Genomic DNA, 15,997 nt, shown 5'->3' with positions numbered 1-15,997 from the left:
TATTTATTTTTTCAATTGCCAAAAATCAATTCACAGAGTGAACCCTAAGCCTTACAGAACTTTTGATGCCTTCATTTACTTTTTTTAATATATTCTGCAGAGGTTTGAATTGTGACTGTGTTATGAGGTGAATAATTCTTATATTTTCAGAGGGAGTTACTGAACTGCAATCTGGTGAATCGATTTTTAAAAATGATTGAAATAAAGCTAGTTAATGATAGGTTAATATCAATTGAGAAAGAAAGTTGTTCTGTCTTGTATTTAAAGAAAATGTTTCCCTAGGAGGACCTAGGAGCGCTCCATAATCATAATTACATGGCAAGAAGGGAGGAAATCCTTTAAAGGAGCAGTTTGTCCTCAGTAACAAAACTGAAGTGAGTTTTGGTCAGGCACAGGACACTGCAGGTTCCCCTCAGCAGGAAGCACAGAAGCCTGAGCAGGCAGGGATGGGTGTGAAGTAGCTCCAAGGTGGGATTTGTCTTGTGTAACTTATGCTGTGCCTACCACAATTTCCAGGGTCCCTCTGCATCCAGCAGAGTAAGAGTGGTGTCCCCATCTCTGTATCATTTGGCTTAGTAAGGAAACTGCATAAAACTTCATTCACTGGGTGCTACTTAAAGTGTTTCATACCCAGCCTTGATATTAGGGTGGCTGCAGGGACTGTATGGGAATGATTTTAGGTATTGCAATATGAATTTAGGAAAAAAACTTGTTAGGTGAGTGACTGAAAATGAGATTGATGTTTAAGTATGGATATACAGTTTAGATGCATCACAACAGGAAAGGAATGGTCTCTTAGGATGCAGAGAAATGTCCCTGCTGGACAGAAGTGCCTGTCACATACCTGTGTGTTGTGGTCTCAGTTCACAGCACTGCAAGGCTTCTGCAGGAATCCTCTTTAGCAGCTGTGTTGTTTCAAAACATTAATTGAGGGCAGTATCATACCTCACTGAGAACAGCACGAGTGTCTGATCAGCTGTTTTGTAGCCAAAACAGCATTTCTAAGGAGTAAAAGTGCATGTTCTGATAAAAGTTCATACCACTGAACTCCTTGGCTTAAAGCAAGTTCTGTCCTAGGGTAAAAAAAAGTTCACTATAGAGAACAGCATCAAATGCCTATTATATTGTTCTTTGTTTCTTTGCCAACTGTGGATTTAAAATTGGAATAATTCAAAAAGCAGTGGGACATTATGACTCACTCGGTACCTCCTGGGCTTTTGACATTATCGTAAAGCCCCGAACGCCGCAGCGCGCGGCTCAGTCCGTGGATTTCAGTAACTCAGCCAGCAGACTCGGCTGGAACCACAGAGAACCTGATTAGCTGTAAACAATGACTTCGTTCTTCACAACACTCAGGGCATTTCAGCCCCAGTTCCAGGTGTGCTGTGCTGAGTGACACCACCAGTGAGGTTTTCTTGGGGTTAAATTTATCCTGTCAGTCAAAATCAGGGACCTGTTCTAGTAGCAACATATAAGTTCTATCAGGCAATTCTTTTCAAGAATTGTGGAATTAGTGGAACTTCTAATTTACAAGTCTTCTTTGAGTTCCCTCTGAAAACTGTCAGAGGAAAGCTTGGGGAATGGATATTACATAGAAGAGATAGATTAAATAAGAGGACTTTTTGCCACAAGATGTCCAATACAATTAACTTGGAAAGTCTGCATCTTCATTTAAAAAATGCAGAAAGCAAAGTCCAACTGTGCATCTTCCATGGAAGATAAACATTATTTATGTTGCCTAGTGTGTATAAGCTGAAAAGGGAAATATATTTTCCAATAAAATCTTCCAGGCTGGAAATACAGAAGAGTTTGTTTGAATCCAAATGTATATTGCTTAGTCTCAATAGGAAAGTAAAGACTTATTAAGTCATATGTCAGCTGAGTTGAATTATGGATGTTGAATTCAACATGTTGAACTCGGAGATTCATCAGCTTTATAGTATTATTTGTTAGAAAAGTACCCCCTTCTATCTATTTGGACTGACTTTTTATAATCTCTCTTGTTTATTATCTCTTTTATTTGAGGCAGTGGTTCCTGACCTGACTAATAGCTTTCATCTTTGTACTTCAGGGTGTTTCCATATGTGCAGGTGCTGTGGAATTTACTGTCTTTACATTGAAAAATCAAGATTTAGTCAATGTGTTTGTGGATGTTTAAATGAAAATATTTTTAAGGTAGAATTAAGGTATAAGGTTCTGATTTTAATAGAAGATTTAAGAGTCAGAAAATTCCAGCTAAACATTAAGAATAATTATTTGAAAATCCAAAAATCGAAATTTCACCAGATCAGAAAACAAAATTCTGGAATCAGTTCTAAATTGTTTTAATACATCAGTACTTGATAGGAGAAATCCAGTTAACTGTGTGGATGTAAGCTATGCTTAGCCCAAAAAATTAATTGGTTCTAGTCTTGTTCAGTCAGAGGCCAAATAGAAATCTTCTTACGCTGCTGAGAAGCCTGGAGTCAGTGTTGATCCCACCAGGTGAGTTAGGCCTGGAACATCTCCCACCACTCACATGGACACAGTTGGAATGGTTTGGGTTGGACAGGATGTTAAAGCCCATCCCACCCCCTGCCATGGGCAGGACACCTTCCACCATCCCAGGTTGCAATATATTTTTGCCTTTTTAATGCTGCCTGGCACTGTCCGTCCTTCTGCTCTTGCACTTTCCACCTGAACTACCCTGCTGTGGCAGACACGGAGCCGTGGCTGCAGTGTGACCTCAGCGTGCACTGGACAAAGATGTCACGTTCCCAGTAAAGGGGGGCAGGAGGGAAGGGTGGTGTCTGCCCAGCCCCATCTCAGCAGCGAGGTTCCCATGGTGTCACCAGCCCAGGGGACAGGAGACCAACGCTTCCATCATTTGTCAGCACAGCAGTGTCCTTCTGCTGCAGAGTGCAGGGCCAAGGGCTTGTCAAGAGGGAAGTGATCTCTGAGTGCTTTATTGAGAGACAAACTTGTACAATTAGGAGTGAATTCTCTGCTAGTTTAGATGGAGATTTGAGCAGTATTTTTCTGCTTACAAGAGGCTGGGAGGTGGCCTGTGAATTTTGTTCATCTCTTACCTTCCAGAATTCCTTTTTCCATGGTGAAGTCACTAAGAAGGTCCTTTACTGTTCATGTAGTGCTAATGACTTCAATGATACATGTTCTAACAGCAGTGAAATGCAAGAAGCCAAAACTACCTTAACAAATACAGTTCATTTAACTAAAAGAGGCAGACTGAGCAGCAGGTGGAAGGGTTAAACAAAAGGAAAAAAGATTATAAAAGTTTGCAGCTTTGGCTTCACTACAAATGGCTCTCTTGCAGACTTTATAGTATTAGTGTTGCTTCTCATAAACCTTGAAACCATTCATCCATTTAGAAAGATTAAATTGGTTAGTCATCCAGAACAGAAAATGTACACATCCATTTTGTCTGTTACCCAAAACCAGCTGAAGTATAATAAATGCAGTTGATGCCATTAAACTAAAGCATTGAGTATTAATGATGGCTTCAGCTGTGGTATTTACAGTTTGCCAGCTCTTGTGTTCCTGATAGTGTATTCATCTGCTGCTGCTCATGGACAGTCAGAGCAGAGCCTTTGAGTTGGAAAACATCAGTATAATATATGATGTGAGGGGCTCAGAGAAAGCATCTTGGTATTAAAGTGGGGAAAATGCTAGAAATGTTACAATTTTTGTTATGATTAGAAGGTCAAAGTTAAGAGGCACAAATTTCACTTAGGATATCTTAATATATTTATAATGGTCTGTTAAACAGTTTGCAAAGACAGGTTTGTTTGGATTTCCAGTTACAGATGAAGCTATTGCTATTTCAAGTTCTGTCACTTAAACAAGCCAGACAAAAATGGCTAGACTCTCCTAAATCAGGAATTTGTAGAGGCACTTGGTCAGGAAGCAAGTTTATTATTACAAAATATAATAAAAATTAGATTAAATTTAGCAGCATTTTTCCTTGATTAATATCAGGATTACAGAAGTAACACTCTTCCCCAGAATTAAGAAAATTTGCAGGGATTACTTTAGAATATGAAAAAATTTAATCCTGCTGCTTTGAAATCAGTAAGATGTTCTCTCAAAGGCAGGGATTTACAGTGGGCTGGAAAAAACATGACATGTTTTTTAATTACTACATACAGTGCCTTTAATCAGAGCATCCAGCTTGACAGCATTAAAACCAGGAAGCCAATTCTATCTGAGTTTCCAGTTCCATGCTGGAAATGCCAGCTCATTCCTATAGGAAACAGGAATCAATATCACATACTGGCCATCATTCAAAGCAGAGCAGTTTGCCAGCTGCTCTTAAGCACATGCTTGAGCACCAGCAGCTTGTGTGCAGCACAAGGAGGGACTCCAAATGAAATACCACAAAGTTCCCTGACATTATTGCCAATGAGTCCCAAAGTGCTGTTCCCTGCCACTGCCCACAGTGCAGCCTCAGGGAGATGAGAGCAGTTCCAGGGAGTGCAGTGGATTTGGCAGCAGACACTGCTTAGGATTAGTTTGCTTTTTCTTTCTGAAACATTTCTGGTGGCAGAAAAGCAACAATCTTCCCCCCACCCCCTCAGCATTTGTCTTTTACTGCAAATACAAATGGCAAAAATACCAGGAGGGAGTGAGGTGATCTGAAAGAGCCAGAACCTCATAAATTGTGTGGGAAAGGTTGTCTTGCCTTTTCTCTAACTGATGGCATGCCAAGTTTATTTTACAGTATTTACAGTAAGATTTGTTTGTTTTGATACCCTTTGTAAGTTGTTAGGGAAAAAGCAAAAGAAAATCTCCAGGAAGTTTATAGTTTGTGATGAGGCAAAGTTCAGGCTTTAATTTGCTTTCTAGCCCTATGCCTTTTACTAGGAGTGTAATATATAAAGGGATATGAGATTGCAATTGGATGAGTTATTACTGATCTGTTATTTATTTTCTCTGTATGAATTTGGTGCTTAAGAAAGACCTCAGAGCAGCACGCTAAGGAAGTGGAATTGTTAGTTCATTCCAAGAGCAGATACAGGAGGGGCAGGAACAACCCTGGTTTCTCCTCCCTGTGTCACTGCTCTGACCTTGGCACATCACAGGGAGAACAAGAAGGCTTTGCCTGTGTAGCTGAGGTCCAGATGGATGAAACGAGAGCAGATTTATCCATGATGGAGTGGTCCAAGTGTGGCTGTGCAGGCAGGGGATGGTCTGTGCTGAGCTCCTGCCAGCTCCAGCACACGGCTCAGGAGGCAGAGCTCTGTCATGAGAAGCCCCAGCATGCTGCAGGACAAAAAGACACAAAAAGTGGTGCCTGTTCTCAGGAATCAGGAAGAAGAAAGTGTTTTATGGATGTACATCTCTAACTAGAGCATCCTGCCCTGAGTCTGTGGAGCAGGTTACTTACTGGTGTGGAAAGTCTTCCAGGTAGGTGAGCTCTTGTGAGCTTGTTCCACTGAAGGGAAAATAGGGGTGTTTGGGTTTAATGCTGAAGCCTTGATTGTTTGAAACAAACTTCTGAACGCATTGTAGGGCCTTGGGTTATGGCAGGAGTGAGAAATAGGAGACTAATGGTGTATTTTATGTGCTGTAACAAACAGCACAGTGTGGTCTCACCTCTCCCTGAAACACAGAGAGATGTGATAACTTCTCTGTGTGGTGGAAACATTCACTGTTCCCATTTTTGACTGTCTGGGATGAAGCATGATTGCCAAATTGCCCCTATGGAGATGGGGAGGGATTTTCCTGAGGTCCTGGCTCACTCACCCCTTCTGTCCCTGCTCACAGAGCAGCCATTCTCCTCCCGGGCAGTTCCCTTAGCAGGGTGATAAACCCAAGATGCACAACAGCTGGACAGACACAGCCTCCCCTGTGCCAGTGTTGACATGCTGTGTACAACACTGAGCAGGAAAGAGCATTTTAGGGTCAGCAAGTGTCTTAGAGCAAAGTTGGTGCCAGGAGATGCTGGCACAACTCATCACGGTTTAGCTTACACCTGTCAGAAGCAGGCAGCCTCTCAGCTCCTGTGTTTGGGTGAGTGTATTCATCATATTTAGCTTTTAAACAATATTCTTTTCATCTTCCCTGCACTTCACAGCTGTTAATCCCACAGTACTCAGGGAATAATAGTCACACTTTACAGGGAAAAACAGAAATGAACAAGAAGAGGTCAAGTGGCTGGGCCGAGGTCATGGAAGCAGTTTTGTCTAAAGAACACTTGGTTCCTTCAAAACTGAAGTGTTAACAATTGATCTCCCCTTGGATGTCAGCCTCCTTGTGGGGGCAGGGTGTGTTTCTGGGGGGCAGTAGAATTTGTTCACAGTGCTTTCTTCTCCCTAGGACTTGAAAGATGATCGGAGTGATGAAGAGGAGGAAGATTCTGTTACAGACACTGAAGAGGAGTCCACAAAGAGCGGCAACAAGAACAGCAGTGGATCAAGCAAACACCTCCTAAGCAGCAGTCACCATTAGCCCTGTCCTGCCCCACCTCCTGCAGTGATTCCTGCTCTGGTTTTAGCCCAACCTACAGAACAGGATTTAAGTCAAAAGGCTTGTGAGAGACTGTGATTGATTTATTGTTGGCTACTGGACCTGGAAAAAAGCCCAGTTTAGAGGGGAGGGAGAAATTGCATAACATGACAAAATGTGTTAATGACCCACTTTTGGAATCATTGCAGAGTGTGTGGAAAGATGTTTGGACTTGCTGACTGACAGTGCTCCACAAGGGCAAAGCTCAAGAGAGTCAAGTAATTTAGTGTCCCGTTGAGTCTAATGTTGTTTTTCAATCTGATATAAGATATATTTCATCAAACAATTTAAATCACAGATGTTTCGTGGTAGGTAGGTAGTGTGAACTCCATTAGGAACTAGAATTACTCAATGTGGGAAAAATTTGACAGTTCTGTACAGCAACTGGCATTTTATCTTTGCTTTTCAGTTTAAACCCTCATCAAAATGGGTATTTTTCTGAGTTATATTTCATTTCCTGGAGGCCAGGGGAAGCAAACATGGGGGAATTCAAATTACTTGTCTGTGAAGGGTTAGCTTCAGTGAAGAAATACAGACTTTCTCTGAAGTGATATATAGCTGAAATATTGTGTCAAGGAAGTCACTGTTAAAACAGCAAAACTCAGCCCCAATTCTCCATTGAGTTCCAGGCTTCTCAAATGTATTTCAGTCATTTTGGCCCAGTGTTAAAACAGAAGGTGCAGAGAGGAGAGGGGAAATGGAAATTGGATCTTTTCACAGGTTCTTGTGCACTTACCTGTCTTCAAAAGTTCCAAACACCTTCTGCTCCTTGCTCATCTTCAGACCAGAAAGTTAAAACCAGATCTCGTCCACTCCCTTCTCATGACCTTGTCTCACAGCTTTGGATACTGCCTTCTCTGGTGCAAAGCCACCAAGTTCTGATTTGTGGTTCTGGAGTGTTCAGTGCAGGTAGTTGGGCACTGGGGAGCACAGGACTGGCACAGGATGTCACACTGTTACTGCTGTGGCTTCATTTGATACCAGAATCTGTATTTCCATCTCTGCTCTTTTATGAAATGGGGAATCACATCAGCTAGACCCAAACTTGGATGTATGTGACTTCAGCCACATGCTGTTGTTTATTGCTGTAACCAGTGAGCAACAGCTCCTCTTACCCCAAGTGCCTCTATCCTAAATTTGCACTTCTGTTCTAACACAAGTGGGGCTGCAGCAGCATTTTCAGTCCCAGGGCTCTCCATGGAGAGCCCAGGCCTTGTAAACAGGGCGGTGCCAGTCCCATTTCCCTCTGCATTAGCTCACAGGGTCATAAAGGATTTGTGTCGTAAGTCTGGGAGGTGAGAGGCTCTGCATGTGCTTCTACAGTAGCTGAGATCATCTGGGGACCTAAATCCAGTAGCCTGATAGAGGCCAGGGGACCACTCCTAGGGCAGCCTCAGTGCAGAGCGTTCGGCTCAGAACGGCTCCGTTCCCCTTCGGCTGCTCCAGCAGGAATTGGTGACCTATGGGAAGCATTGCAGGACTGACTTGTTTTCCCAAGATTTCCTTGGCAAAGGGGATGTAATTCAGTGACTGAAGCATTGAAAGAATGGGAAATGTTTGGGATCTCAGATATGAAGAAACAAGTGGGCTTCATGCAGTTACAAGAAGCTGTAGGACGGCTTTGTTACAGAGGCTTTTTTTAATTTTACTTTACTAATTTTTTACTTGTATTTTGGACCATTTTGGACCTAAATGTATATGTTTTACCACAAAGGGAATTAAACTGAGGAAGAAGCATAGCCTACAGCTTCTGAGAAGGAAGGGAGATGTGTGGTGGTGGAAAAAGACCCCCGTCCTGGTGCTTGTAGTTCCTTGGTGCCACTTGAGCTGAGTGGGCAGAACCCTCTCAGCAGCCTTTGGCTACCAATGCCCCTCCTGCACAGATGAGAACACCTTAAATACTGCAGGGGGAGAGTATGGGGAGTGTAAGCACTGATGGCAACATGTAAAGCAACTGGAGAGTTTGGCAGAGGCACAGTTCTTATCGGAGCTCTTTTATTGCCTGCATGAAAAACACTTTCCTAACAAAACGTGGAAATCCGGCGTCTTGGAGGATTTGCACTCCCTTGGGAGAGACAGCAGTGCTTTCTTCAAGATGTAACGGGGTTTTGGGAGGTGGCCAGGGTATTATCATATGATTTTGGTGCCAGAAGCTTTCTTCCTATGACTAGGAAAGGAATTTAGTAAAGGAAACAAAGAATGTTGTCGTCACAGGAATGAGCCTCTGAACAACTACTGATTTTTAAACTGGAATTTATAGTCTCCTTGAGGCCAAAACTTGCCTTTCCTACTCAGGACAAATCTCCCACTGAAGCCAATTAATTCTATTGGAGTCTTGCCTAGGAAAAATTTTGGATTGCAGTTATCCAACCTAATTGCAAGAACTTTTGTTCTAAGTTGATGTGAAACTGAGATCTTAAGGGAAGAACAAAAGGTGGATGAATACACTCAGGTATAAAACTTTGAGGCAAATTTTGGGTGAGTCCAGAAGAATATGGAAGAAAGTAACATCCTGTAGGTGAAGATTGAGTCTGGGCACAGTAAGCAAGGAAATAACATTGCAGTGGGAGTGGGGTGGAAGGCAGACCAAGATGATCAGACCTAAAATTTCTGAATGTAAACCACTAGGTCCTGGTAATAAATACCCACAGCACAGAAAGAAGTGGGAATGGGCTGTCACAGTGTCCCCTGTTCACATCAGATGGATCATTCCTGGAGTTATGTGCATTTAATTTCCCCTTTTTTACTGATTGAAACAAGAAGCTGAGGTCATGGGGCACAATTTCTCCTAAAGGAATTTATGTCATGGTGCTTCAAGATTTTCAGTCTATTCACTGCAATGCAATGAAGATTCAGCATTTTTATAATCTTGTTGTGCAGAGTCTCAAAGTGCAGGTGCAGAACAACTGTAGGTGTGTATGGGAGCACAGACAGACTCTAACATTTTCTTTTTACCATTTCACAAAGTGTGTCCTAGTTCAATGAACAGACACTGCATCTGGCTTTGCTGTGTTGCTTTGACCATGCCAAAATATTTCTGATAGAGCTATAGACTGAAAATCAAATCTTAGTCCATAAGACTCAGGGGAAACTCTTCTGTTTCATTTGATTTCTCTGGATTTAGTTCAGGTATTCCTGTCTGTGTGAACTCTGCTTCCTCTGTACTTGTGTCAGATTTACCAGCCTGCTCTGGACTGGGTTCACAGATCTCCTTTACTCCACAAAACTAATTTTGTCAATTCATGTTATTTGGTATAATTATCTTTTTTTTTTTTTTTTGTTCTTTATGCCACTGACTTTGGTCAGCTGAAATACGCACTACAAATAAATATTTTTTAAAAACAGGTGTCTAAGCAATGATTTCCTTGTTTCCTCTGCCTTGCAGTGTCCTCCTCTCTGCTTTCCATTCCCTCCAAGCTTTTCAAGGGGAGCATCATTATTTCAGGAAATAACTCCTTATTCATCCAAGTTTTTCTGTTGCCTGGAAAAAGCTGGATCACCCACAACCTTCACAAGAGCTAAGAGCACTGTCTGTAAATGAACTTATGTTTTTCTGAACAATTAACAAATGGAGAGGAAGCAAAATTAATGGGGGCATCACCCACCCTTTGTATTATTCAAGGTTTATGCTTTGATAAAAGTATTTGTGAGTGCTCCTGAGTGCACCAGGAATGTTACACCTGTTTTGTATCTCTACCTGTTCTGTGTGTTAGGACTGAGGTGCTACTGCCCAGCAGGTGTTGTGGGATTCAGTGGCTCAGCACAAGCACCTCTGAGACAGCTTAGCTGTGGATCTTCAGCTGGCAAAATCATGAAACCTCTACAGAAAACAAGGGAGCTGTGCTCATTTGTATCAACTGAAAAACTGCTCCATATTTCTTTCCGTTTCTGCCTCCCTTCTGGTTGGGAAGATTGCAGAGGTTCTGATTTACCATCTCTTCCCATGGGCAATCAAACAGAAGGGAAGGTGTTTCAGCCCAAATAATGAACTGTAGCAGAACACTTTGGTTTTATTAGCTGAATTCTTTTTTTTTAAGCTTATGAGTAAGAATAAAGTAGATGGAAAACAAACCAAGCAGGGCTGTGTGAGTTTTGGCTACAAACAACTTGCAAACTGTGAAGAATAAAAAAAAAAAGTTGCTGAATTTGGAAGAAAAACACCATCTCCATAGGCACTTCCCCCAGCTGTGGGTTTGAAGAGCAGATCACCAGGAATGACAGTCCATGCTGAGCACACGGATGCAGCCCAGGTGTGAGAGCTCCAGAGCAGGTCCAGGGCTGTCAGCTGCCCCGGAGCTGGGAACCTCTGGTGTGGAGCAGCACATGAGCCACGAATGTACCTGGGAGCTGATTTCACTCAAAACCACTGGAAATTATTGTTCCTGGTTCCCTGACAGTTTGATGGGCTCCCTCCAAGGAAAAGGAGGTGATCAAAGCACTGTGATCTTCACCCAGGCTGGCTACAGAGAGCCCCTACAAGCGAGGCTCTGAGAGGTTATTAGGTTGGAGAACCTCTCTGGGGTACCTGAAGTTTCTACCCTAATAGAAGACAAGGCTGAAAGCACAAGCCTGAGCTTTAACACACGAATCTGCAAAAACAAGGCCATAACAACCCACACAGGATAATGTTGTTGATGTTCCAATAGTCTGAAGATTTATGAAAATAGCTTCTATTTACTCAGCTGGAGTCAGCCCTATTCTTCTGAGTTTTGTTACCCCATAAAGCATTCAGAGGAGACCCCATAATCATTTCAAAGTCAGAAACATTAAGTGGAATAACAAGTATAAACCCTCTCCACAGTGACTTTGAAGTGCAAGAAGCATGGCCTTGTAGCCATAGAGCTCTGTTTTGAGCCAGGTGGGAAGAAACAGGTCCCAGGCAGTTGTTTCAGGTGGTGAAAAGTCCATATTTTTCCTAACACAAAAGAAGTTGGTCTAAAAGAAGTTGAGCAGGAAAATAAGTGATTAAATTTCCACTGAAATTCACAGGAGTTTTTCCCATGATACTGGTGAGAATTAGACCCAGATCTCGTGTGAACAGGACAAGGACAGCATGGCACTGCATTCTCCAGCCATCAGCAGGGCACAGCTCCAGGGTTTCCTCTTCCTACAGCCCAGAGCAAAATCCTTCCCAGAAAAGGAGTATTTCTGTTTGGGAGACACTCACCTGAGCACAGCTCTGCCTCTTCCCAAGCTGGGCTTGTATCCTTTGAAACACCTTCCTGGGAAATCAGTGCTCCCCTTTTCAAGGCAGAATCCTCACTTCCAGTGAGCGCTCTGCTTTGTGTCCCCTGCCTGCTCAGGATCTGAGCAATGCCTGGGCTGCTGATGCTAAAGCCCACAATCCAAGGCAAAATTTACCAGGAAGAGGTGAAATAGGAGCCGTGGTTGTCATGACGGACTCAGCCCGTGGGTGCAGCAGGAGAGGGCTGCTGAGCCAGGGGAGAGAATGGAGCAGAGGGAAAAGTGGGAGCAAAAATGGCTGGGACAACACAGCAACAGCTTAAACACAGACCTGACATCACCAAGAATCACAAAGCAGAGCAGTAACAATATTAGGAGGAAGAAGTCCCAGGAGAAGGAGGAGGAAAAAGACAGTAGTTCTGTATCCCGGGGATCAGCATTCCGAGCTGCAGCAGCCAGCGTTGCCTGGACTTGGAGATGAACTTTGCAGCCAGGACAGCTCCTTTTCCCCGAGCACCAGCGGCTTCAGACTGAGCCCAGCCAAAGAGTTCCCAGAGCAGGAGTGAAGCAGGAGAATCTGGGAAAAGCTCCTTTACAAAGTTCCCAGTATGTGAGTGAGGGGACAACGAGGGACTGGGTTAGGACTGGGCCAGGGCAGCCACGAGTAGAGCCCAGCAGACCTGCAGCTGTGGCAACGATCTCACACTTCACCTCAGGCTGGGCCAGCCTGACTCCCCCTTGGACCTCAGAGCTGGTTTTGTGCTTTTCCTGGCTGACTGGAAATCCCAGGAGTCCTAGAAGAGCTCCTGGAAGATTTGTGTCTTTGCTTTCTACAACGAAGAGCAGGAGAAAGCAGCTAAAAGGCCTTCCTACTGCACCTATGGGTAAGTCTCAGTTGTCATGGGCTCTAAACAGAACAGGAGAAGTCCTAGGATTTCATAAGAATCTGTGGGAAGCAGGAGCTAAATCTTATCAGCTTGTGCTAAATCTTATCAGGCTGTGCAAATCCTACCTAGTTCCTTTGCTGATTTAAAGGAGGAATTATTCAGCAACCAAAGAATGTTTCATACATTTTCCCATTGCAAGGGCAGCGAGGTCACATAGTGGTTGTGTGTTTGCAGCTTCTTTCATCCCTTTAGGTCCTGCAAGGATGGCACTTGAGCAGAGAACAGGACCCTGTAGCAATGTCCCCTTTGGCCTAAGGGTAGGACTGGTCTATAACCCTGACTATTCTGCAGGGCATGCCCAGCATTTAGTGAAGTGGGGAATTGCTTCCCTCTGGTCCTGGCTGCAGCTGCCTTTGGAAAGCCCAGCGCTGCTGGACCTGCTGCGATGAGAACGCCCCGGGCCCCTCCGGTGCCACCACCCCCGGGTGACCTGGTCATTGCTGCGAGGCCCCACGAGGTGGCAATAGCAGGACACGGCTCCCGTCGGGACCCGGCTCCGGGGAGCGTTGCTGTCCATCTTCGTGCCCCTGAAAACAGATTCCCTTCAGTATTGCGGTGCAAAATTCATGCAGCTGGTATTTCCACTTGATCGGTCGCTGACTGTGGAACAGGTGTAGGGTAAAAAAAATTTACATTTTACTGAGATTGAGTGTTTGGTGCCAGTCCAGGGGCCCAGTGTGCTGGTGTCCCAAGGGCTGGCATCTGCCTGGGTGTCACCACTGGCCCTTTCCCTGTAGGTGCAGCGCTGTCTTACTTTCTCTCCTGGTACCAGACCTTTACCTGGTGTATCTGGGGTAGGGCTGGAGAAGAAATAATGTGTAGTAGTTTAGATTGCCAAACTAACACAGATGTTAAATCTGCTCTGACAGTGCTTTACTGCCTGTAATTTCTCATATTGTCTCTTTAACCTAAATATTTTTAAAGCCACAGGGTTTGTGACTGATGGTAAATGAAGTCCTGTTTTCATCTAGGTCCTTAATGTCTGTAAGGCAAATAAGGATGATAAAGCTCTCAGAATCATGAGGATTACACTGCCATTCCAATGATAGCATTCCAATGGTGCCATTCCACCTCAGGAGACAGGCTGGGGTTCCCCCTCTCCAGGGATGGGAAAGGGCCTTGCTGGCTGCAGGAGAGCTGCTCCTGTGGCGTGACCCACCTTGGAACAGTGCAGCACCTGATGGGCCCCTCACCCTGCAATCCCTGCTCCTGGGAATATTGAGTTTTCTGTTTGTTTTGCAAGTGTAATTGTTTGGGATGCTGTGAAGGGAGAATGCCCAAGGGAGAGGCATTAAAGAAAGAGAAAAACATTGTTAAGAGTGTTTCAAGTCAGCAGTTTCCCTTATTAGTACTTTCATGGTGGAGAGGAGCCACTTTAGGTCTGAGCAATTGGATTGGACCACCCAGTCCAGGCTCTAGTAGCCATCCATGCAGATGGATGAAATGCCTTGTGCATCCCTTTGGCATCATCTCTTCCAAGCCATGCACCACCTTCTTGGCTTACCAATCTCCCTCCCTGGCTCCTTGTGTCCTGCTGCAAGGAATATGCAGAGAAGGGGGAGCCTTATAGGAAATATTCGGTTTGGGAGGATGATCCTCACCCAAGGCAGGTGTTGGATACAAAGGGGGATGACAGAGAGGAGATGGGGAGCATCAGATGTGGGATATTGCCAGTGCCAGGGAGATGGCACCTCCATGAAGGGCTTTGCCATTGTCAGCTCCAAGCATTCAGAACTTCTGCCACACACACACACACAAAAAGAATCAATAGCATCATTTTCAAGACAAGATTATCTTAAACAATCCCGTGATTGGGAACTTCTTAATTTGCTCCTGGGAAAAAACCTCCTAGGCTTCTCCTAGCTCACTTTCCCAGCCTGACAGGGGGTCAAACATGAAGTTAAATGAGAAATCAATTTCATGATTGCAGGAGCCAAGGTCCAGAGAGGGAAAACCCAAACAAACCATAAATCATAACAAAAAAAAGTGCCAGCTATTCCCAGGTTCCTGATAACATCATCAGAGGTGGCAGCGCTGGACTTCATAAAAAGCCTGGCTGAACTTTGGGGTCAAACAACGGCAGCTCTTTGCTTTGTCCGTTTGTCCCGCATGCCTGGGGAGTGACGCGTGGCTGACCATTCTGGCCTGGCCGATGGCTATCTGTGCACAGCCTCCCGATCCCAAACTGACCTGGACTAGTCCTGTCTGTGGCTGAAAATCCCAGCATGGCCTGCCTGGAGGTGGTGGTGCACTTATATTTCTGATTTCTCTACACGAAGTGCTGTCTGCCCTGAGGGAGCAGATTCTCCCAGCACCCTGCCATTGTGTTGCTCAGCTGGGAGTATGTTCTTTTGTATTCCTGACTTTTCTCACTCACTGTGGCCTGTGTGCAGTTATCTTCTGGTCCTGAAACAGTTGCAAACTGACCTCTCCAAATCAGCACCAAAGTTACCCTGGAAGGTTTTGCACAGACAGCAGTGGCACCAGGGTGGGAATGGAGCCAGATGTGAAGCAACCTGGAATTTCAGGAGTCCATTCCTCAGCCCCTATCACACAGGAGTATTTTTCTTCTCATTTCTCAGTATTCCATGGAAACAGGGTGTTTTCCCCATCGCAGCCAGGTGAAGCTGAGAACCCCCTAGAGATAGGGGGGGTGGGGGGAAGTGTTTGTAGGGAAGATCTTGAGGGAAACTCCATGTGATGCACTCACTGTGAGACAGACACAGCTCAGCCACAGCAAATTCCCTGCGACAAAAACGACCCTTTGTCAGCCTGTGGATAAGGTTCCCTGCTGGAGGAAGACAAGGACAGCTCTCCTGCCATGGCTGGCCCGAGCTGCCTGCTCCCCTGAGGACACAGGTGCTGGTGGCTCAGCTCTGTCCCTGGACACCTCCAGGGTCACTGTCACTTTTCTTTCTGCTCTTCTGTTTCCAGGAGCTCATGGACAGACTGTCCATTTTGAGACAGACTTGAGAGAGGTGTCCCAGAGAGAGTTTTTCTCTTGGAGGCCTGGGAGAATTCAGGTTGCTGTAAAGAGAAATCTCCTAAGTGCCTCTGCTGAAGGCTGCATGAACAGTGCTAGATGCTGGTGATTCCACTTAGAATTGTTTAGGCTGAAAAAGACCTTAAAGATCACTGAGACCACCTGTAAGAAGTGAATCCAGCATGAAGCAGCACAGCCTGAAACACCCTCCACCCAGAGAAGAGCTTTAATTGAACCTCTGGCTCCATGTGTAAAGCCAGTCTGTAAGAAAACCACCGTTGGCACCTTTGAAACTGCTTGTATTTATTTGGTTGATGGTTTGAAGTTACAGAAGAGATTTTGTTGGTCCCTACTTGTCACTAAAGTGTCTCTGGCTTCT

General features: G+C 44.6%; 1 protein-coding gene across 4 annotated transcripts in view; it reads left to right on the top strand.

Annotated features, from left to right (window-relative positions):
• Window positions 1–9,848, top strand: part of CERS3 (ceramide synthase 3) — a 43,166-nt gene extending 33,318 nt beyond the window's left edge. For all 4 annotated transcript variants that reach the window (XM_015639302.2, XM_015639304.3, XM_015639301.2 and 1 more), the window contains one exon: window positions 6,316–9,848. In XM_015639302.2, coding sequence (XP_015494788.1) covers window positions 6,316–6,447 — 132 coding nt within the window. In that variant the 3' untranslated portion in view covers window positions 6,448–9,848. The remainder of the gene's footprint in view (window positions 1–6,315) is intronic.
• The last annotated feature ends 6,149 nt before the right edge of the window (window positions 9,849–15,997 follow it).

The sequence above is a fragment of the Parus major genome, chromosome 10, assembly GCF_001522545.3.
Source record: "Parus major isolate Abel chromosome 10, Parus_major1.1, whole genome shotgun sequence".
NCBI lineage: Eukaryota > Metazoa > Chordata > Aves > Passeriformes > Paridae > Parus > Parus major.
The sequence above is the reverse complement of the archived record's forward strand: the minus strand, read 5'-3'. Positions and strand labels throughout refer to the sequence as shown.